Source organism: Tursiops truncatus, chromosome 13 (genome assembly GCF_011762595.2).
Source record: "Tursiops truncatus isolate mTurTru1 chromosome 13, mTurTru1.mat.Y, whole genome shotgun sequence".
In the NCBI taxonomy this organism is placed as follows: domain Eukaryota; kingdom Metazoa; phylum Chordata; class Mammalia; order Artiodactyla; family Delphinidae; genus Tursiops; species Tursiops truncatus.
In genome coordinates this window covers 14,866,085-14,887,292 of record NC_047046.1, presented here as the reverse complement: position 1 = coordinate 14,887,292, position 21,208 = coordinate 14,866,085, and the positions used below count along the sequence as shown (strand labels likewise).

General features: G+C 51.8%; 1 protein-coding gene across 12 annotated transcripts in view; it reads left to right on the top strand.

Annotated features, from left to right (window-relative positions):
* The window catches only part of RASAL1 (RAS protein activator like 1), a 34,406-nt gene that overhangs the window by 8,143 nt on the left and 5,055 nt on the right, over positions 1–21,208 (top strand). For 6 of the 12 annotated variants that reach the window (XR_004521444.2, XM_033836967.2, XM_073790144.1 and 3 more), the window contains 14 exons: positions 2,211–2,324; positions 2,483–2,544; positions 7,537–7,666; positions 9,954–10,035; positions 10,179–10,310; positions 12,100–12,188; positions 12,448–12,565; positions 12,699–12,852; positions 13,230–13,294; positions 13,588–13,700; positions 15,762–15,954; positions 18,643–18,780; positions 19,342–19,486; positions 20,692–20,864. Coding sequence is in view for 8 of the 12 variants with exons in the window: in XM_033836967.2 (XP_033692858.1) it covers positions 2,211–2,324; positions 2,483–2,544; positions 7,537–7,666; positions 9,954–10,035; positions 10,179–10,310; positions 12,100–12,188; positions 12,448–12,565; positions 12,699–12,852; positions 13,230–13,294; positions 13,588–13,700; positions 15,762–15,954; positions 18,643–18,780; positions 19,342–19,486; positions 20,692–20,864 (1,708 nt within the window). In the remaining 4 variants the exon portion in view is untranslated. The remainder of the gene's footprint in view (positions 1–2,210; positions 2,325–2,482; positions 2,545–7,536; positions 7,667–9,953; positions 10,036–10,178; positions 10,311–12,099; positions 12,189–12,447; positions 12,566–12,698; positions 12,853–13,229; positions 13,295–13,587; positions 13,701–15,761; positions 15,955–18,642; positions 18,781–19,341; positions 19,487–20,691; positions 20,865–21,208) is intronic. The other 6 variants (XR_004521446.2, XR_004521445.2, XR_012325193.1 and 3 more) reach the window with 3 other exon arrangements.

Below are 21,208 nucleotides of genomic sequence, written 5' to 3'. Positions count from 1 at the left end.
CTTCCCTCTTGTCCTGATGATGTCCCTGCTGGCGTCCTGGGCTGACTCAGTGGCGGCCAGATTGTACCTTCCGCAGTGGCCTCCCCGGGGATGGGCATCTCACGCTTGGCTGGGCTGGCTGGTTCCGGGCCTGCTGGGTGCTGCGGGCACCGGGGTGTGTACGTGTGTGTGTGCGGGGGGGTGGGGGGGCGTGCATGTGCGCCCGGCTGGGCCTGCTTGTGAGTGTGTGTCGGGGTGTCGGAGGGCTGGTGTGAATGCCTGCGACCACTGGTGCGTGTCCCTGGGGGTGTGCAGGCTCAGAGGTTCATGTTGTGTACCAGCGTGGGGGGGGGTATACGTGTGTGTGCACACGTGGGCTGCCGTGTACATGCACGTGTGCACCAATGCCTGCTTATTTGGGTACACAGGCGCCACTGTGAACACATGTGAGGATGTGAAGATGTTTGGTGTGTGTGAGCGAGTCTCGGGCTGGGGAGACATCGGGCTGTGCTGTGCTGGGCTGGGCTGAAGGACGGCTCTCAGCCCCCGCAGGCCTGAAGGGTGTGGGTGGGCCGGCGGCTGAGCCCTCGGTTCCTATGGAGACAGCAGGATTCAGCATCCTCCTGGCACCAGTTCTGGTCCAGATGGGCCGGGAGCTGGGGGCAGGGAGCCCGGGTGGAGAAGGGTAGCCTGCAGCGCACCAGCCGACCAACCCCCATCATTCTCTCTGTGCTTGTGTTGCCCCTTATCACATGCTGTGACACCACCCCCAAACCCACAGACTGACTTTCCGTGTGACCCCAGGCTCTCACCCGCTCTGGGCTCTGAGGAGCTTCTCAGCTCGGGGGCTGGGGAGCCTGAGGGGCCTTCCAGCCGGGAAGAGGTCAGGGTAGCGGGAAGAGGGTGTTTGGAGAGAAGAGTCCGTCCGATGGGGGGGCCCTGGGCTGTGTGTGTGTGTGTGTGTGTCCACGTTCATACTCTTTGCTGGGGAAGGGTGAGTGGAAGGAAGGAGGAAGACAGTGGCAGGTGTGCAGACCAAATTTTGCAACCGTAAATTTTGGTGTGTCTTCACTGGGCAAAGTAGGTTCTTTTCTCCCCATTGTGTAAAGGGAAGTGCATCTGCAGAGGTGTTGGGGTGAAGATGTATGTGTGTCTGTTTCTGGGTTTATCTTGGTCTCCGACCCTCCTGGGGTTCCCCTTGCTTACTGAGTGCTCTGGCCTCTGCTGACTTCATGGTCTCCTGGTCCCTCACACATCCCTGCCTCCCAACCACCATCTTCTTGTTCCTCAAACTCACCATTCCTGCCTCAGGGCCTTTGCATGTGCTCGTGCTCTTCCAGCCATGCGGAATAATTGTTCTCATCCTTTCTCCCTGCTTTGCCTGGCTAGCTCCTGCAGGAAGCCTTTCCTGACCCCTCCTGTCCTCACCCCAGTGGGCACCACTGAGCTAGCCCATCACAGAACTTCTTTCACTGTGTCACAAGGGCTCAGGAGGGAACACCAGTCTGCTGAGCCAGGCTCTGTGGGGGTGGGGACCTTGGCACCTCTTCCTCTGATTCTCCATAGCCCCCAAGACTTGGCACATAGGTCAGGGTGAGTGTTTATGGAGTGAATGAATGAATGGATGGATGGAATCGTGTGTCTTGTCAGTTACCGTGTGACAGTGTGATTCTGCGTGTGTATCTCTGCTGCATATCACCCTCTGTATGTGAGTGTGTGTCTGTGGGTCTATGTGTGTCTCCATGTTCGGGCATTTCTTTTCTCTGTGTCTCTGTGTGAATGTTTCTGTTTTCTCTCTGTGCGTCTGCACGTGTCTATATGTAGAAACACACAGATATGTGTTTCTAGAAAATTTTGAGGATGCCTATGTATATCTGTATATGTGTGAATGTGTCTCTTTGTGTCTCTGGCTTCCTTGGTATATCTGTGAATATTTCTGTTTCAGTGTGTATCCCCATGGGAGTGTGTGGTGTGTTTGTGTGTGTGTGTGTGTGTGTGTGTGTTGAGGTCCCTGGGTGTGTGAGGGTCAGGGTTTGTGTGTGTATTTGTGTGTGTCTCCATGCCTGGATTCTTGAGTGTATGAGTGTGTGTGTTTGTAGCTGTATTTGAGTGTATTTGAGTAGCTCTGGGTGTGTATGTGTCTGGATCCCTCTGTGTGTGTGTGTGTGTCCCCAGGTATCTGCTGCCTGTGTGGCCTGAAGGCCCCCAGCCCCCCATGTCCCCTTTTGCAGGACAGCAACCATCTGGCGAAGCCTGAGCCCCTTCTGGGGGGAGGAGTACACAGTGCACCTGCCCCTGGATTTCCACCATCTGGCCTTCTATGTGCTGGACGAGGATACCGTGGGGTGTGTGTGCTGGGGACCCAAGCCTGGGCATCTGAGGGAAGGCGGGACACCCCAATACACAGTACCCACCCACCCAGCCGTTGATGCCTTGCCTCCACCTCTCCACGGGCGGGGCAGGGGTCGCTAAGTTGGACCCTCATCTGCCTGCCTTTCTGCAGGCACGACGACATCATAGGCAAGATCTCACTGAGCAGGGAGGCCATTACAGCTGACCCCCGAGGTGGGTGAGGGGCACTGGCCCCCAGCCGGGCAGAGGGCAGAGCGGGTGGCAGTTGTAAGGGCGTAGCCAGCAGCACGGGGCAACACAGAGCCTTCAGGGGAAAATTATTTTGGTTGTTGCTTTTGTTTTTCATTTCAATTTAGTTCGTGTATTGAGCGGTTAGCTTATTTACATAGGTCAATATTCAGAAGATACAATTAGCCATGAAACTGTCCCTCTTCCCCAGCTACTCCATTCTTTTTTTTTTTTTTTTGGCCGCACTGCACGGCATGCCGGATCTTAGTTCCCCAACCAGGGATCCAACCCACACCCCCTGCAGTGGAAGCGGGGAGTCTTAACCACTGGACTGCCGGGGAAGTCCCCCCAGCTACTCCATTCTCATCCTCAGTGTTGTCAGTTTCTTGTATGTCCTTCTAGGGACATTTTAAATATATGCAAGCACGTAACAATAGTAATAGCAGCAAACACTTATATAGTGCTTACTGTATGCTGAACACTTTCTAAGTGCTTTACACGTATCAATTCACTTAATTATCGTGATAACCCTAAGAGATAGGTACTCTTGTTATGCCCACTCTATAGGTGAACAAACTGAGGCACAGGGGGTTAAATAACTTGCCCAAGATCACAAAGTTATTAAGTGGGACAGCTGGGATTTGAACCAAGTTGTCTAGTTCCAGAGTCTGTGATCTTAATTTTAATTAATTTATTTATTTTGGCTGTGCTGGGTCTTCGTTTCTGTGCGAGGACTTTCTCTAGTTGTGGCAAGAGGGGGCCACTCTTCATCACGGTGCGCGGGCCTCTCACTGTCGCGGCCTCTCTTGTTGCGGAGCACAGGCTCCAGACGCACAGGCTCAGCAGTTGTGGCTCACGGGCCTAGTTGCTCCGCGGCATGTGGGATCCTCCCAGGCCAGGGCTCGAACCCGTGTCCCCTGCATTAGCAGGCAGATTCTCAACCACTGCGCCACCAGGGAAGACCCAGAGTCTGTGATCTTAACTCTATACTATATGTGTTTTTATTCTCTGCTTATAGGAATGGTAGCCTATTAAACTCATCTGTTCTGTACCCTGTCTTTTCACTTCACCATGTACCTTGGAGATCTTTCCCTAATGGTGTCCCCAGAGCTTCCGCATTCTTTGATCTTCGTATGACTCCGTGGCGCTCCATTGCGCCACCCAGTGCTGGCTGTGCCATCATTTATTTGTCTGGTCCCCTCGTGATGGACACTTGGGTTGTTGACAGTCTTTTCCTAGTTCAAACAATGCTGCAATGACTAGCCTTGTACAAACGTGACTGCACACATATATGCAAGTTACATCAATCAGCTTGATAAATTCCTAGAGGTGGATTTGCTGGATCAAAGCGTACCCACATTAGCACATTTGATAGTTATTATAGTAATTAAGTTACCCTCCCTGGAGGAGTTAACAGTTTAACCCATCCTGTACCCTTGCCAACAAATACCAAACGCTTGGATCTTGTATCTGATAGGTAAAAAAAAATTGCCTCTTAGCGTGGGTTATTTTGCATTTCTCTATGAGTGAGATTTTTTTTTTTATTCAAACAGAAAGTCACAGAAATTATAATCATCCTCATCAGTTCACTGAGTCCCATGTAATTAAGTTTTTTTCATCTTGATCTTTTGTTAGCACTTTTATGAATTCATCAGTTTTCCATTAGAGTTCTGAATCTATGAGTGAGATTGAAGACCTTTTTATATATTCAAGAGTCACTTTATTTCCTTTTTTGTCTATTGTCTATTCACATTGTATGTGTATTGTTCACCCACTGAGTTGTTGCCTTTTCTTACTGATTTGTAGGAGCCCTTTACATGTGAGGAAAATGTCATATTAGCTGCAAAATGTTTTTCTCCCTTGTGGCTTATATTTTGACTTTGATTACAATTTTTTCCAGAAGAAAATTTGTTTCTTTTTGTGTAGTCAACAATTTTTTTGGCTTTTGATTTTCTGTGATACCTAAAAGGCTTTCTCAACCCTAAGATTAAGACAATTATTTTTTGTTTCCATTTTTTTTTTTTTGCAGTTAAGCCTTTCATCTATTTGGAATTTACCCAGATACAAAGTATGGGGTAGGGACTAAACTTTACTATTTTTTGTCTAGATGACTACTACTTGTCTTGACACCATTTATTGAATAATATAATAATATATTTTTTCATTAGTGAACGTTAGTTGACAGCCTATGTGCCAATCATCATAATCATCACTCCTGTTTAATGAGGGCTTATTATGTGCCAGGCACAATGCTAAGTACTTTACATTTAGTCCTCACGACACCAAATGAAGTATGCACCAGAATGATCTCAAATTCACAGCTGATGGGAAGTGAGGCTTGGAGAGGTGGGGTGACTTGTCCCTCCTAGATGTTGCAGAGGTGGGAATTGACACCAGGCTGTGCCTGCCTCCTAAGTCTGTGTTCTTAACCTGTCCACTGAGCTGTCCCCAGTGTGCCTCAAACATCCACCCAAGGGGGTGGAATTAAATTAATGACATCTAAGGCTTAACTTCAAGGAACTTATGGACAGATAGAAAAATAAAACACATTTACCCAGAACAGGGAGGAAGACAAAATCGAAACTGTCTTGTGTCTGTGGGTGCCTTTTATTTTTTAAAACGACTGCAATGTGGGGTGGAGGTATGTGAGGCATCACTGGCATGATAGAGGGCAGTGAGGGCTAGTGTGGTCAAGGAAGGCTTCCTGGAGGAAGGGGAATGAGTTAGTTCTTAAAGATGCTTTGGCAAAGATGCTAAGGCACATCTCCATGGATCCTCTTCTGAGGTCAGGTGTGAGCCAGGCCAGATGGAATACTCGATGGGGGTTGATTGGGGAGGAGGCCAGAGTCTGGACTTTCTTCTGGAGACACTAGGGAGTCATCGATGGTGCCTGAGTAAGACAGTGAAGCGATTGGAGCCATAATATCAGAGGATGCACTGACAGAAGAGATTAGATACATTTTCAGAAGGTTTCTGTGCTGCTGTGTGGATATGGGATCACAGTGGGACAGGAGTAGATGTGGGAGATCAATTAGGTATCTGTTGCAATAATCAAGTGAGAAAAACTGATGGCATCCTGGACTTGGGGGTAGCGGTGGAGCTAGAGAGGTGAGATGCAACTTACACTTCCAGCAGCATGAGGGAACTAGATCCTCAGAAGGGCCCTCCTGCCACATAACAGTGAGATCCGGAATTACATGCAATTCCTAATACACTGTTGGAAGGATGTAAAGAAGGAAAAAACCCTCAGCGTTCCTCCCTCCACCTCCTGCAAATCATGAGCTAAAACCTAACGGGGAGTGGTGAGCAACAAGAAAGGAAATCAGGAAGGATTTCCCTGAAAGTAAATGTCAATATCAAACTCACAGTCAACAAACAGACTGAATCTTAGGCTAGGGGGAAGGCAGATATTACTGTATCTGAGAATTCCCCATTAGATTGAGACCCTTAAAAGGTTCCAGAATAAGCAGCCACCACTGCCCTCCAGGGATAAGCATCTTCACGTTGAATTTCCCACAGAGTGAGCTCCAACAAGCATGGCTTCACAATCAAAGAACACCACACACTCAAGGAAGTGTGCCATGCCACCATGAGCGAGAGTCAGCAGAGACAATGGCCCTCAGATCTAGACCCATAAAGGCTTTAGATTTTGTATTTATGATGATAGAAATTTTAAAAATTCAATAAGTTAATCACCAGAAAGGGCCAGCAATAACCATGATAAATTAAAGCAATACCTTAAAAAAATAGACTGACTTGGAAAAGAACCAAATCAAACTTTTAGAGATAAAAAGTACAGTTGTTGACACTGAAAACTGAGTGGCTGAGTTCAACAGCAGATCGTTCATTCAGAAAGAAATTATTTAAACCTTAGCGCAGAGAAATGAGAAGGAAAGTATAAAAGAGAAGTTGAAGGCATAGAAAATAACTGAGAAGGTCTAACATTCATTTAATTGGAGTCCTAGAAGCAGAAAATAGAAAAAGCTGGGGAGAGGAAATGATAAAAAAAATTGACCACCTGGAATTTTCCAAAACTCAAGGAAGGGCATGAGTCCATAAGCAGGAGAAGCACAACCTGTACTAAGCAGGATAAAAAAAAAAAAAAAAAAATCCTTACCTAGACACATTGTGGGGAAACTGCAGCAAACGTCAAAGCCATAGTCCTTAAACTTGGAAAAGATAGACTATTCACACAAGATCAATTATTAGACTGAAATGACTTCCCAATAACTACAATCAAAGCTGGAAGTCAGTGAACAATATCTCTAAAGTGTTGAGGGAAATGAGAGAGAGGGAGAAGGAGAGAGGGAGAGGTTAAGACTGAGACTAAGATTGACTTGATTGATTCAAGCAGAGAGCCTGAATGAAGGCTCAGAGATAGGAATGTCCAAGTTGTTTTTGTTTTTTGTTTTTTTCCGTGGTACACCGGCCTCTCACTGTTGCAGCCTCTCCCGTTGCGGAGCACAGGCTCCGGATGCACAGGCTCTGGACGCGCAGGCTCAGCGGCCATGGCTCACGGGCCTAGCCACTCCGCGGCATGTGGGATCTTCCCGGACCGGGGCACGAACCCGTGTTCCCTGCATCGGCAGGCGGACTTTCAACCACTGCGCCACCAGGGAAGCCCCCAAGGTTTTTATTGAGGGGGGAGTATATTGGGACTAAATGATGCGGGGCTTTATGTATCAGGATGAAGAGTGTGATAGTACATGGTTAGGGGCATTGGCCCTAGAACTATACTGCCTGTGTTTAAATCCTAGCTCTGCTGTTTACTAGCTGTGGGATCATGGGCAAAGCTCCTTCCTCGCTGTGCCTCATTTTCCTCATCTGGAAGTAGGGATAATTACAGTACCTACAACAGAAAGCTAACATGAGAGGTCCAAGACTCAATACCTTTTTAATGTTAATTGAATTTTTAAGTTAATGCACTGTCTAGACCACGGTAGGTGCTTAATGAATGTTAGTGCCTGCGCCCTCCAGGAATTGATAGCTGGATCAACCTGAGCCATGTGGACCCTGATGCAGAGGTGCAGGGTGAGATCTGCCTGGCCGTGCAGATGCTGGAGGATGTGAGGGGCCGTTGTCTTCGCTGTCACGTGCTCCAGGCCAGGTATGGTCATGATGGGGGATTGGATGGGAGGATGGTCTGGGATTGAGCAGAAATCCACTGGGTCCTCCTGCCTTGAGACCACCTCTCTCCTGGCACACTTCTGGGCTCACAACCAGGATCCTTGGCAGGCAAACGGTCCAAGCTCACCAGGTTGCAAATTTCTTGGGTTAAAGCACAAACAAAATCTTTGTTGGGGCCCCAGTGACTAGCAACCAAAGGCCAGATACTCAGGATGACCAGACAGATGAGTGTGGAGGTGTATTAATCAAATTGTAAGTGATAGACACCCAGTTCATACTGGCTTAAGCAGATTGGCTTGTATGAATGGCATGTAGCTTCAGGCATGGCTGGATCCAGGTGCTCCAACAGTGACATCAGGACTCTGTAGAAATAGATTCCTTGGATGTCTTTTGTATTAACTTCATCCTCAGACAGTCTCTCCCCCAGGTAGGGGCAAAGATGACCCCAGAAGCCCCAGACTGGCATGCTATCAACTTGGCAGCTCCAATGGAGAAAGAACTTCTGTCTTTCACCATTTCCAACCAATATCCTGGGACTAATTCTTATTGACCCAATCTGGGGTACATGCCTATCACTAAACCAATTACACTGACTCTGACTGGTCAGGCCTGAGTTCCAAGCCCATTCCTGTAGTGGAAGGAGGGATCAACTCACATAAGTCATGTGGACTGGGAGAGAGGGAGGGATAGGTCCTGTCCCAAAGAAACATAAGAAGGAAGACGGATGCAGGACCAGTAAAACCCACAGATGAACCTCCAGGGGCAGCAGCTTCTGGGATATTCATCTTCCTTCTTGCCTATTTATCACTCCTCTCTGTTTCTCAGCTCCCCCATTCCTCTATTTCCTTAAATACTTCCACTCCTCTTTTCCCTCCCATCTCCTATCTTGTTTTCTGCCTTTTATTTCAACACCTTACTCCCTCGACCCTTACTTTTAGGCCAGTCCTTGCCCAGGTTGGGCTGGATCTCTGTTTCTAGTTTGCTCTGTGACCTTAAAGCCCTATCTTGCCCTCTCTGTGCCTCTCCTACAACCTCCAGATTTCTGTCCCCAGCTGGGGCTCCCTGGAGTCTGGATGAAGTAGCAGGCAGGCATAGGACAAACAAAAGGACTCAGTATGGGGCAGGGACACCTCATCTGCTGTGTGCCTATGACCTCCTCCCCAGCCACAAAGCTGTGCAGGATCCTTGCAAGCAGGAGAGGGACTGATTGCAGTCGCTTAGCAACTAGGCTGGCTCCTAGGAAACCAAAGAAGGCTTTGGATGCCGAGCAGGGGTGGGAGAGGAGCAGCGGGAGGAAACAAGCAGCCCCTGGGTGTGTGTGTGTGGGAATGTCCCTGGATTTGGGGGACCTTGGGAAGGAGGGGTGGGAGAGGCTGACTGGGGTGAGCCTTTGAGTTGTCATGGCAACCAGAGGCAGGCGGTCCCTGCTTCATGCCTTTTCTTCGTCCTAGGCACAGTGTGGGCATGAGTGTTTGTTGAGTGAATGAGTGAGCTGAGCACTTACCACCTGCCGGCTGCTATGCTGAGCCCTTTACACATATTGTCACATTTAACCCTTGGCCCTGTGACGTTGGTCTGTTATTACTCCAATTTTCCAGATGAAGAAACTGAGGCTCAGGGAGGTGAAGTAAATTTTCCCAGTGTCACCCAGCCAGTGAATGGGAGAGTCAGGTTTTGAACCCTGGCATCTGGCATCTGGTCTCCCATCCAGGGGCTCCAGGGAAACTGAGGCTCCCTTCCCCCTCCTCACTGCACCTTCACCTGCTGCTTTGTGATGTTCAACTTGACCTTTCGGTGCCTCAGTTTCCTTCCCTAGAAAATAGGGGCGTAGTAGTGTGTCCTCGTAGGGTAGCATTAGTCAATAGGAAGATACTAGGGGCATAGTAGTGTGTCCTCGTAGGGTAGCATTAGTCAATAGGAAGATACTAGGGGCATAGTAGTGTGTCCTCGTAGGGTAGCATTAGTCAATAGGGAGATACTAGGGGCATAGTAGTGTGTCCTCGTAGGGTAGCATTAGTCAATAGGGAGATACTAGGGGCATAGTAGTGTGTCCTCGTAGGGTAGCATTAGTCAATAGGAAGATACTGGGCTTGGATGGCTCTGGTGAGGGATGCTCCTCACTGGATCCCTACAATGGGGTAGTTCGTTGCCTTGGAAACCAGCAGCCTTTGAATGGTCTACCCTGAACCCCCTTTCCAAGGTCCAGCTTGGGTCTTGCTCCTCAAGGGTCCTGTGACCCCCCCACCCCTTACTTCATCTGTCCCCAGGGACCTGGCCCCTCGAGACATCTCCGGCACATCTGACCCATTTGCACGTGTGTTTTGGGGCAGCCAGAGCTTGGAGACTTCGGTAAGTGGTGTAGCGGAGCTGGGAGAGTGGGGCATCAGGTGACCTTGGGAAAGCCACTTAACCTCTCTGAAGCTCAGTTTTACCATCTGTAAAATGGGGACAGTGGTCGCATTAGCTCTCTCTCTCACTCCCTCCTTTCCCAGACCATCAAGAAGACTCGCTTCCCACACTGGGATGAGGTGCTGGAGCTGCGGGAGATGCCAGGTCCCCCATCCCCGCTGCGGGTGGAGCTCTGGGACTGGGACATGGTTGGCAAGAATGACTTCTTGGGCATGGTGAGCACGCCCCCCCCCAACACCCCCCTCCCCTGACACCCTCCATGGCTTCCCATTGCCTCCAGGGGGGAAGGGGGAGATGGGCTGGGCATCTTCGGGCTTGCTTGGAAGGGTAGATGTGAAGGCTGCCTCATCAGGTCCCCTGGCCAGGCCTGGGTGATGGAGTGCCATTGTTCCATTGGTGCAGGAACCTGTCCAAGGTCACAGGGTGGGCCCAGATTCTTATTCTGGGATGAGAGTACCCAGGATGACTGTGTGCTAGCCCTGTGCTAAGTGCTTCTCCAGCATCACCTCATTGGTCAGCATCACCTGATGACCACTGTTAAGAGGCTAGGACCATTGTTGTCCCCGTTTTACAGATGGGAAAATGAAGGTTCAGAGAGGTTAAGTGGCTTTCCCAAGGTCATATGATTAAGAAATGGCAGAGTCAAGATTTGAGTTCAGGTCTCTCTGATTCCAGAATCTAAGTCTAACTCTTACTCCTGGAAGCACTGGGCTCAAGGTCTTTCTCTTGGAACCTCAGTCTTCCCATCTGTAAAATGCGTGATTTTTCTTGCCTCTCAGTAGTAGTGGATGTATACTCAGACTTGACCGTTTTTGGGTTTTTTTCAGCCGCACTGCGTAATCAGGGGTTGAACCTGGGCTGCGGCAGTGAAAACACTAAATCCTAACCACTAGGCCACCAGGGAACTCCAAAGGCTGACAGTTTTTAAAAGGAGGCGATATTAGAGCAAATAAGAGGAAGACTTGGTTATGCACTCCTGGTGGGACTATAAAATGGTGCAGCGGCTTTGGAAAATGGTCTGGCAATTCCTCAAATGATTAAAGATAGAGTTACCACATGACCCGGCAGTTCTACTCCTAGGTGTGTACCAAAGAGAAATGAAAATTTATATCCACACCAAATAGGTTACATTAATGTTCATAGCAGCATCGTTCATAATAACCAAAAGTAGAAACAGCCCAAATGTCTATCAACAGATGAACGAATAAACAAAATGTAGTATATCTACACAATGGAATATTATTCAGCCATAAAAAGGAACAAAGTACTGACACATGCTACAACGTGGATGAACTTTGAAAACACAGTGCTAAGTGAAAGAAGTCAGTCCCAAACCTCCCACATCTTATATGATTTAATTTATATGAGATGTCTAATACGAGCGAATCTATAAAGACATAAAGTAGATAAGTCGTTGCCAGGGGCTGGGGGATGGGGAGTGATTGCTAATGGGTATAGGCCTTTTTTTGGTGGGGGAACTGATAGAAAGCGGACTGAAATTAGTGGTGATGGTCACACAACTCTGTGAATATACTAAAAACCACTGAATTACACGCTTTAAATCAGTGAATTGTATGGGATGTGAATTATATCTCTGTAAAGTTGTTATTTAAAAAGAGAGGGAGGTGGGGCTTGCGGGCCTTCTGGACTGTCTTTATTATTTATTTAGTTACCTTTGGCCGCGACACTGGACCACCAGGGAATTCCCTTTATGCCTTTTGATAGATGCAAGTTTCGTCCCTAAACAGAGCTGAAAATACACTCAGTCCAGACATGCTGTCTCTAGCAGCTGTGTAACCTCGGGCAAGTCACTCCACTTCTCTGAACCTCAGTTTCCTCAACTGTAAATTAAGTGTCCCCTGGAGGCCCTCAGGATACGGTATGGGAGGAGGAGGTAGCCCTTGGTGGGCTTTGCCGCCCCTCCTTGGGTGGGCAGCCCGACCTCTTCTTCCAGGGCTGGGTGGGGCAGAGCTCTGCTGAGGGTCTGTGTGTCCCCCCCCACAGGTGGAGTTCCCCCCGCAGGTCCTCCAGCAGAATCCGCCCAATGGCTGGTTCCACCTCCTGCCCTTTCCCAGAGCGGAGGAGGATTCTGGGTAAACGTGGGTGCAGAAGGAGGAGGCTGGGCTGGAACCATGTTGGGTACCACCTTCAGCTTGTATTATTACAGTATTTATACCGGTTGATATCTGTTCACACCTGTTTATACTGGCCACACCTGCCCACACCTGTCCACACCTGTCTTGTTTTACAAATATCTATGCTCTTTACCTGTACTCACACCTGACTATCTTGGCTCACCGCGCTGGCCCATACATACTTACGTTCCTTCACCTGTGATCTGGCCCTGGCCAGGGGGAGCCTGGGTGCTCTTCGGCTGAAGGTGCGCCTGACCGAGGACCGCGTCCTGCCCTCCCAGTACTACCAGCCACTCAGGGAGTTGCTCATGGAGTCTGTGCTGGGGCCGGCAGAGGTGGGTGCGTCACTGCGGGTGGGCAGGGATCTGGATCATGGCCTCCCCTTGCTTCAGGGATGTCTAGCTGGGCTTTTCTGCTTTGGGGTCCCAGGGCCCCAGGCCACCTCTCCTGCCTCCTGTCCTTGTGCAGGAAGATGCTGCCAGCCCCCTGGCTGTCCTGGAGGAGCTGACCTCGGGGGACTGCCGCCAGGAGCTTGCCACCAAGCTGGTGAAGCTCTTTCTTGGCCAGGGCCTGGCTGGGCCCTTTCTGGACTATCTCACCCGGCGTGAGGTGGCACGGACCAGTGAGTTGCCTGCATGACCCTCATGCATCACTCCCCAAGGATGAGTCTGCAGCGCGTCTCTGGGAGAGAAATGGGGGGGCCTCAGGCAGAGGGCAGGGGCTGCTGTGTCTGTATGTGTCGGAGGTGGCACGGGCTGTGCACTCCCAGTCAGCTGGGAGCATGGTCCTGGGTTCAGGCCCTGGTTTTGCTACTCATGAGCTGTGTGACCCTAGGCAGCTCACTTAACCACTCTGGGCCTTTGTACTGTGAACGGAGTTGACGTTGCAAATCTCCTCAATTCCTGAGGCTGGAAGAATCATGACCCCCACCTTGGGTGGGTGGGGTGAGGTGGATTCAGCCACCCAAATCCCAGCAAACACTTCCCTCTGTCCTCCCAGCTGACCCCAACACCCTCTTCCGTTCTAACTCCCTGGCATCCAAGTCAATGGAACAGTTTCTGAAGGTGAGTTGGTGAAGGCCTAGGGGGGCCCGACAGCAGCTTCCTCAAGGGAACTCCCTTCCCAGTGCTTACTCGGACCCCAGAGCTTGGCCAGCCTCAGGTAGCACTGGGTGACTGAGCTGCGGTGCTGGTGGCTGGTGGCTGGCCTAGCCCTGAGTCGCACCCCAACCCCAGCCCTTGGGCAGGCCCCCGCCTCGCTCTGAACCTCTCCCTGCGTGGTCCCCCTGACCCTCGCTCACGGGCACACCCTGGCCTCGCCCTCAGCCCCGCCCCGTGTGGTGCCCCCCTGCCCCCAGCTCGTGGGCATGCCCTACCTGCACGAGGTCCTGAGGCCGGTGATTAACCGCGTCTTCGAGGAGAAGAAGTACATGGAGCTGGACCCGTGCAAGATGGACCTGGGCCGCACCAGGTGAGCCAAGCCTGAGGGGTGAACCGTCCACGGGCCCCTTGTCTGCCTGCAGCCTTGTCAGGCCGGGTCTCTGCCGACTGCCCCCCACCCCTCCCTCCAGCACGACTGCTCAGGAGCCCCGCATTCTACCTCAAAGCCTCCCCTGCAAGCGCCCAGCCCCTCAGACGGTGTCATGCAGTGGTTATGGGCAGGACTCTGAGACATGAGCTCCCGGGGTCCAAATCCCAGCTCTGCCACACCTGCTGGGCAAGTTACTTAAACCCCCGTGAATATCTACCTGATGGATTGTCATGAGAATTAATTGAGTTATATACACAAAGCCCAGCATTAACTAATACTCCATAAGTACTAGTTATTTCTGTTATCGTGGTGGTGGTGGCTGAGGCCCTTGGGGGAGGGCCCCGCGTGGGTCTGCGAGCAGAGGTGGCATCCTGCAGCGCTCGATGACATGGGGTTAGGGAGCAGGGCAGTGATGGGGTCAGGGGAGTCAGTTCATGCCTCCCTGGGCTCCTCCTTTCTTTTTTTGTTTTGGCCGTGCCGTGCAGCATACGGGATCTTAGTTCCCTGACCAGGGATCGAACCCGCGCCCCCTGCAGTGCAAGTGCAGAGTCTTAACCAGTGGACCGCCAGGGAAGCCCATGGGCTCCTCCTTTATTGCCAGGACTTTCCTCCTCCAGCTAGGGTGGGCGGGCTTGTTCCTGCCAAGCCATCCGAGCCGGTTGCTGGGCAGTCCATTGGGGACCATGGTGGAGGCAGGAGAGGGTCTTTCCTTCACTTTGGGCCTTGCGCAACAAGTGCTGCCCTCACCTTCCAACCACCCCGGAGGCAGGTATTAGGACCCTTTTTACAGATGAGGAAACTGAGGCTCAGAGAGGGGAGGTCACCTGCCTAAGCTTGCACAGTTGGGAAGTTGCAAAGTGGGGATTTGAATCCAGGCCCTGAGCAGAAGGGCAGAGTCCATCTGTGAAACCCCTAGGCCAGGGCTTTTCCCGGCACCCCTGGCAAGGATGGTGGGAGTCAGTGGGCGCCCGCAGGGAGCTGGAGCATCCAGGAAACTGGGCAGACTCTGGAACCGGCAGTCTTGAGTTATAATCTCTGTTCTGCCACCTATTTGCAAGGGGACCTCTCTGAGCCTCAGTTTCCTCATCTGTTAAATGGGAACAATCAGCCTACTTAATCTAACATTGGGCTGCCATTAGGATTAAATGATTCAATGCCAGAGACAATTAGTTCAGGGCTTAGCTTGTTGGGTCCAGGGCACAGTGGGGCTGAGAACCCCCAGTCTGGCTTCCATGGAATTCACAATCTGAGGGTAGACAAGACAGACCCTAAACCTGCATGGGGACAGGAAGGAAGGGAGCAAGATCATTGCAGGTAGAAAAGTGCTATTCCATCGTCTATTCAACGAAACAATTGTTAAGCACCTACTATGTGCCAGGCACTGGGCTGAAAGCTGAGTTCGTAGCAGGGAGAAAATGGACACAAGTCCCTCTTCTCGGGGGAGACAGATAATAAACTAAAGAAGAAGGTTATTGCAGGCGATCAGTGGAAAGGAGGGAGATAAAGTGAGGGAGGGTCCTGGCAAGAGCCAGGAGCAGGGGAGGGGCTTGCGATATTCCGTAGGGTGTCACAGGGACAGCCTCCCAGAGAAGGGGACATGGAAGCAAAGACTTGGAGGAGTTGAGGGAGGGAGTCGTGCACAGATCTGCTGGAAGAGTGTTCCAGGCAAGGGGAACCGCAAGTGCAAAGGCCCTGGGGCAGGAGTGTGTGTCTGGCAGGTCCATGCTGAAAATGCACTGAACCAGGGTCCGTGATGATGAGCAGTGGGGGAGGGATGGCCTCTTTGAGGAGGTGATTCCCAGCAGGGGTATCAGCAGGTACAAAGGCCCCAAGACAGAAATAAGCTCCGTGTGTTGAAGCAGCTGCAGTGGGTGGTAGGAGGGGAGGCCATGGAGATGGGATGGGAAGGTGGGTGCTCTCTGAGCTCAGTTGGGGCCCATGGAGGGTTTTGAGCAGGCAGATGCCAGGCTCTGAGGCGGAGCCCTCCACTTGCTCCCCCAGGAGAATTTCCTTCAAGGGTGCGCCCTCCGAGGAGCACGTGCGGGAGGCCAGCCTGGGACTGCTGACGGGCTACCTGGAGCCCATCGTGGATACCATTGTGGGCTCCGTGGGGCGCTGCCCGCCCGCCATCCGTCTCGCCTTCAAGCAGCTGCGCCAGTGTGTGGAGGAGCGCTTTCCCCAGGCAGAGCACAAGGTGGGCCAGGCACTCCCATTGGGCAGATGGGGAGATTGAGGCTGGGGAGGGGCAGTAGCTTGTCCAGGGTCACAGGGAGAGGAAGGGCAGGGGCGGGACAAAACCTGAGCTGCCTACGCTGACGTGCTGTGTGTCTTGGCAGAAGCGGGGACAGTGTTCTGATAGGATCTGGGACCCAGGGGTGATGATGATGATGATGATGATGATGATGATAATAATAATAGCAGTTAACACTATATATAGCCCTTTCTAGGAGTCAGACCTTGTTTTACATATTTATTACCTCGTCTAGTCTTCGCTTCCACCCTACGAGCCGGGTGCCAGTATTATTCCATTTTACAGAGGAGGAAACTGAGGCCCAGGGAGGTTAAGTTACACAGCTAGGAGCGGGTAGTGATGGGATAGGCACCCACCCAGGCAGACTCCTGAACCTGTGCTCATAACCACCAAATAATACAGTCTGGCGCAAAGCAAGTGCTTCTTAAATTCCAGCTATTAGAGAGACAGAGAGACAGAGATGGCTGGCACACAGGACTCAGTAGCAGACACCTAAAATAAAGTCTAAAAAGAAATCCCTGCACATGCTAGTGCTTTTCTAATACTGATACAAAATTGAACTCTAGGTGCTGTAGGGTTCAGGCAGGTGAGGTAAATGAACAGAGCAGTCAAGGTGTTGGACAGTAGGGAGTGGTAGGGACTGTGGCAAACTGGAGCTCCCACAGCTTGTCTTAAAGGGGCAGATCCAGACAATCAATTATTGCCATGTAGGAATGGGGACCCAATATTGCCTGATCTTCAGAGTTTTTTTGTTTTTTAATCCAACAGTCTGGATTTTATGTGTGGAATCTTATTTGTTAAATTTTGGCACTAGTTTACCTAACAACAATAACACAACAATAATACTTTGAGCCAATCATTACACGTTTGCAGCTGGACTGGCCTGTGGGTTGCCAGTTTGAGACCCCCAGGTTTAATGCTCAGCATGCCTTCCGAGGTGGCAGTCACGGTCCTTGCTTACAAATGACACCGAGTGAGGCTAGGTCTTACGCAGCACTGACATAATAGAAATGCAGACTGGGGTTCGCTTTGCAGAAAGGTCTAGGACCCGCTAAATGTTGGAGATGTAATGGCCCAACCCCTAGAGCCTGGGTTAAGAGGTCCTGATTTATGCCACACCTCTCCCCACTTACAGATGGGGAAACCGAGGCCCAGAGAGGTGAGGCACCTTGGCCAAGAGTCGTGGACTCAAGGCTAGGCCTCCAGACTCGCAGTGGGAACCTCTTCCTTCTTCCCTCATCCCCGCCTGAGGGTTGAGCTCTGGGCCTCCAAACTGGGACATGGGTGATTTACCCCACAGCTGCAGGGCTCTTGCCTGGGTTGCCAGTGGAGGTGCTAAGTGGGACACAGCCAAGGCAGGGAGGAAGGGAGGGAAGCGGGAGGCCAGCGCCCCAGACAGCCTGGCCCTTGTGGGAGGAACCAAGATCAATGACACCCAAGTGTCCCCCAGTTTTCAGCCTCCATGGTAGGCAGAGGCCATGGGCAGGGAGCAGGGACTTCCTCAGGCCCACGAGGATGGGTGGGGTCGCAGGAACCCAAGGGAGCCCCTTTCTTTGCCGCTCTGATACTTGTTCCTCCTTCTTAAGAAAGGAGGAAGTTGATGAGCTGATATCAAAGGCTAAAATTACCCTGGAACATGGTGGGCTGGGGGGGCAGCCTTGGGGGCAGTTCAGGGTTCCAGATGAGTGGGACCTCCACCCTCACCTCTGGGCAGCTCCAGGTGCCCAGCTGCTGTCAGGGCTCACTGTCAACGCAGAGATGCCCCCGGGAAGTTGGCACACACCCAGAGAGGGTATTGTCTTATGTGTGAATACAACCCGTAAATAAACACTGCAGCACATTCTCGGGCTAAATATAGCTTGGTGAGTGTGAGGGGTAGGTGAGGAGCCCCCTGGGGGGAGCTTGCACCCAGGATAGAGAGACACCTTCTCCCCAAGTCCCCTCTGCTGGAGCTGGGGGCACCAGCCTTACGTGCATGCAGGTGGGCCAGGCCTGGGTCTCACACAGAGGGGCGCCATGCTTTACAGTTTGCAGGGGGCAGAGGCTGGCAAGGGAGCCAGCTGAACTGGGTTCACCACTGAGCCTCAGTTTCCTCATCTGGAAAACAGAGATAATAGTATCTACCCCCATGGGATTGCTTTAGGAGTAAAGGTGACAGTTCAGGCTTAGTTTTTGACACTCCGTAGCTAGTGTTGAATGCAGGAGAGTGTGGTGAAGAGCAGAGTTCAAATCCTGCCTGGGTTCAAATCCTGGCTCTGCCACTTATAGCTGTGTGGCCTTGGGCAAGTCACCTGACACCTCTGAGCCTCTGGTTCCTCAGCTGTAAACTGGGAATAATGATGATGCCTCTTTCATAGGGCTGTGCCCGTAGCACAGTGCTTGGCACAAAGCAGACTCTGAGGCTGTTTGGCTAATTCTGATCGTGCAGGATTGGTATTATTACTCCATTTTCCAGGTGGGGAAACTGAGGCCCAGAGAGGAAAAGCCTCCTCGGCAGACCAGGATGGCCTCCTGACCTGTCTCCCATTCTACTTCCCCTTGTACCACCAATCTTTAGTCCTTGCTGCCTCAGTTTCCCCAGCTGAGAAGTGGATTTGAGGGGCCCCTCTCACCTGCCGCTCCTCTCCGCAGGATGTGAAGAACCTGGCCATAAGTGGCTTTCTCTTCCTGCGATTCTTCGCTCCTGCCATCCTCACCCCGAAGCTGTTTGACCTTCGGGACCAGCACGCAGATCCCCAGACCAGACGCTCACTGCTGCTGCTTGCCAAGGTGCCGGCAGTGGAGCCCCCCCATCTCGGGTGCCCTTAGCCAGTGAGAAGCATGGGAGGAACAGAGTGGAGGCCGGACCCATGGAAGACCCAAATGAGGCCCAGAGAAACCTCTGTTTGAAACGGCACCATTAGCTTTCCATCCTGAATGTGAAAGCATTCATTTCTCTTTCTAATTCCCTCTTTGGAACAAAACCCCTACCCTTCCAGGGGGAAAGCGGGAAGCAGGCTAGCAGTCATTTATGCCTTAGTATGAATTAGACCATCCTTTGCAAAGGGGCCACATTCTGAGGTTCTGATGGGCTCGAGTATGCATGATGGCATCAAGCAGTCCTGAATGGGGTTATCTGGGTTCAGGAGGGGACAAAATAAAAGCACTGGGGATACATATCTGTGCACAGAGAGGGACAGATATCGTCTAAAGCAGGTGCTGCTAGGAGTTTTCTCCTTTTATTGAGCACTGATTTGGGAGCCAGGACTCTGGGGCTCTGTTCTGGATCTACAGAGGGCCTTCCTCACTGCAGTGACCTTGGTGCTGGCATCCCCTGCTTCTTTGCTCCAGGCTGTGCAGAGCATTGGAAACCTGGGCCAGCAGCTGGGCCAGGGCAAGGAGCTGTGGATGGCCCCCCTACACCCCTTCCTGCTGCAGAGTATTTCACGTGTGAGAGACTTCCTGGACCAGCTGGTGGATGTGGATGGGAAGGAGGGTGAGTTCCTGTGGCCCTGCCACAGCCAGCTTGTCATTCCACTGGACCCTCGGGACCTGCCCTTCTACCACCCCTCCCCCACCCCTAGCACTGAGACCGTGGACCTGTGGGTCAGCTAGTCAGTCAACAAACATTTCCTGGCACATACCGTGCTAGGTCCCACAGACGAACAGACTCAGGCCCTCCAGACCATTCCAGCCCGTGTGGAGATGTGAGTGGGAATCGTGGCATGGTACTCATGCAATTGACAAATATCTATTAAGTGCCTACTTTGTAATAGCCACTGTTCCAGGTGCTGGGGAAACAGCAGTGGACGAAACAGAAGAAAGTCCTGCTCTCGTGGAAGTTTTATTCTAGTGGAGACAACAAGCTGTGAACAAGATTAATTACCAAATCACATGTGTTAATGGAGTGATAAGTGCTTAGGAGAAAAAATAAAAGAGGGAAGGGAATATTGGGCTGGGGGTGGCAGGTCATTCTTTTAGAGAGGGTGGCCAGGAATGGCCTCACTAGGGTGATATTAGAATAAGACCTGAAAGAGGACAGAGAGCAAGCCATGAGGATCCTGGGGAAGTGTTCCAGGCTGGGCACAGCATGTGCAAAGGCCCTGAGGTGGGGACAGAGAGTGACAGTGAGGGGGCCAGTGAAGAAGAATGAATGAGAGGGAGTGAAAGAGAGGTGAGGGGGGCAGATCATGTGGGGTTGCTGGAAGGATTTTGGCTTTCACCTGGAGTGAAATGGAACTACGGGATAGTTTTAAGCAGAGGAGTTGGGGGTGAGTCTGTATCAGAGTGTGGGGCTCGGGTTATGAGACAGTTGGGTCCAAGTCACATAGGAGCAGCCTGTCAAAATGTGGAGGCCTGGTTGTGGCCTGATGAGGTCCCTGTGTGCTGGGGAGGGCCTGTGTCTGGACCCCTAAGGGTGGCTAGATCCAGGGCACTCCCTGGACTGACTCCATAAGGCGTGGCTCCCCCTGCTGGCTGCCTGCACATCCCTCAAGCTGGAAAGGGATCGCCAAGGCCAGCTCTGGGCCCCCCACTCCCTGACACCCCCAGCCCCCATTCCCTATGGAGAAAGTGGAGTCCAAAGTCATCTTCTCCATCCTCCTGCCTCTAGGGGAGCCAAGAATCACACTCCTCCATGAGGCCCTCGGCAGGTTGAGCCCGGGTGGGAAGGGTTCACAGTCCCCCCTCCCCATTTCCCAGAGCCTGGGGGCCCAGCCAGGGCCCTGGTCCCGCCCTCGGTGACCGTTCGAGAAGGCTACCTGCTCAAGCGCAAGGAAGAGCCCGCCGGCCTGGCCACACGCTTTGCGTTCAAGAAGCGCTACTTCCGGCTCAGCGGGGAGATGCTCTCCTACTCTAGGAGTCCTGAGTGTCAGGTGGGGCTCCAGCCCACTGTGGAGGGTTTTCCAGGGGTGGCCTCACTCACAGAGCTGCCTCTTTGTACCCAGGGAGATACTGAGGTCCAGGAGGGGACAAGGACTGCCCAAGGCCCCGTGGCAGCTTAGCAAGTCCAAACTCTGAGGCCAGGCTCTGCTCATATCTTTGGGTCAGTGTGGGCACAGGACACGGACAGGCAAACGCCTACACATAGCATCAAACATTCTTCAGAACATGCACCTCTGGTGGCTGGGACGTATCCTCCCAGATGTGGACATGCACAGGGCATGGGCACTGCTTAAGCCCACTCAGATGTGACCACCCAGGTCTCTGCCCACATACC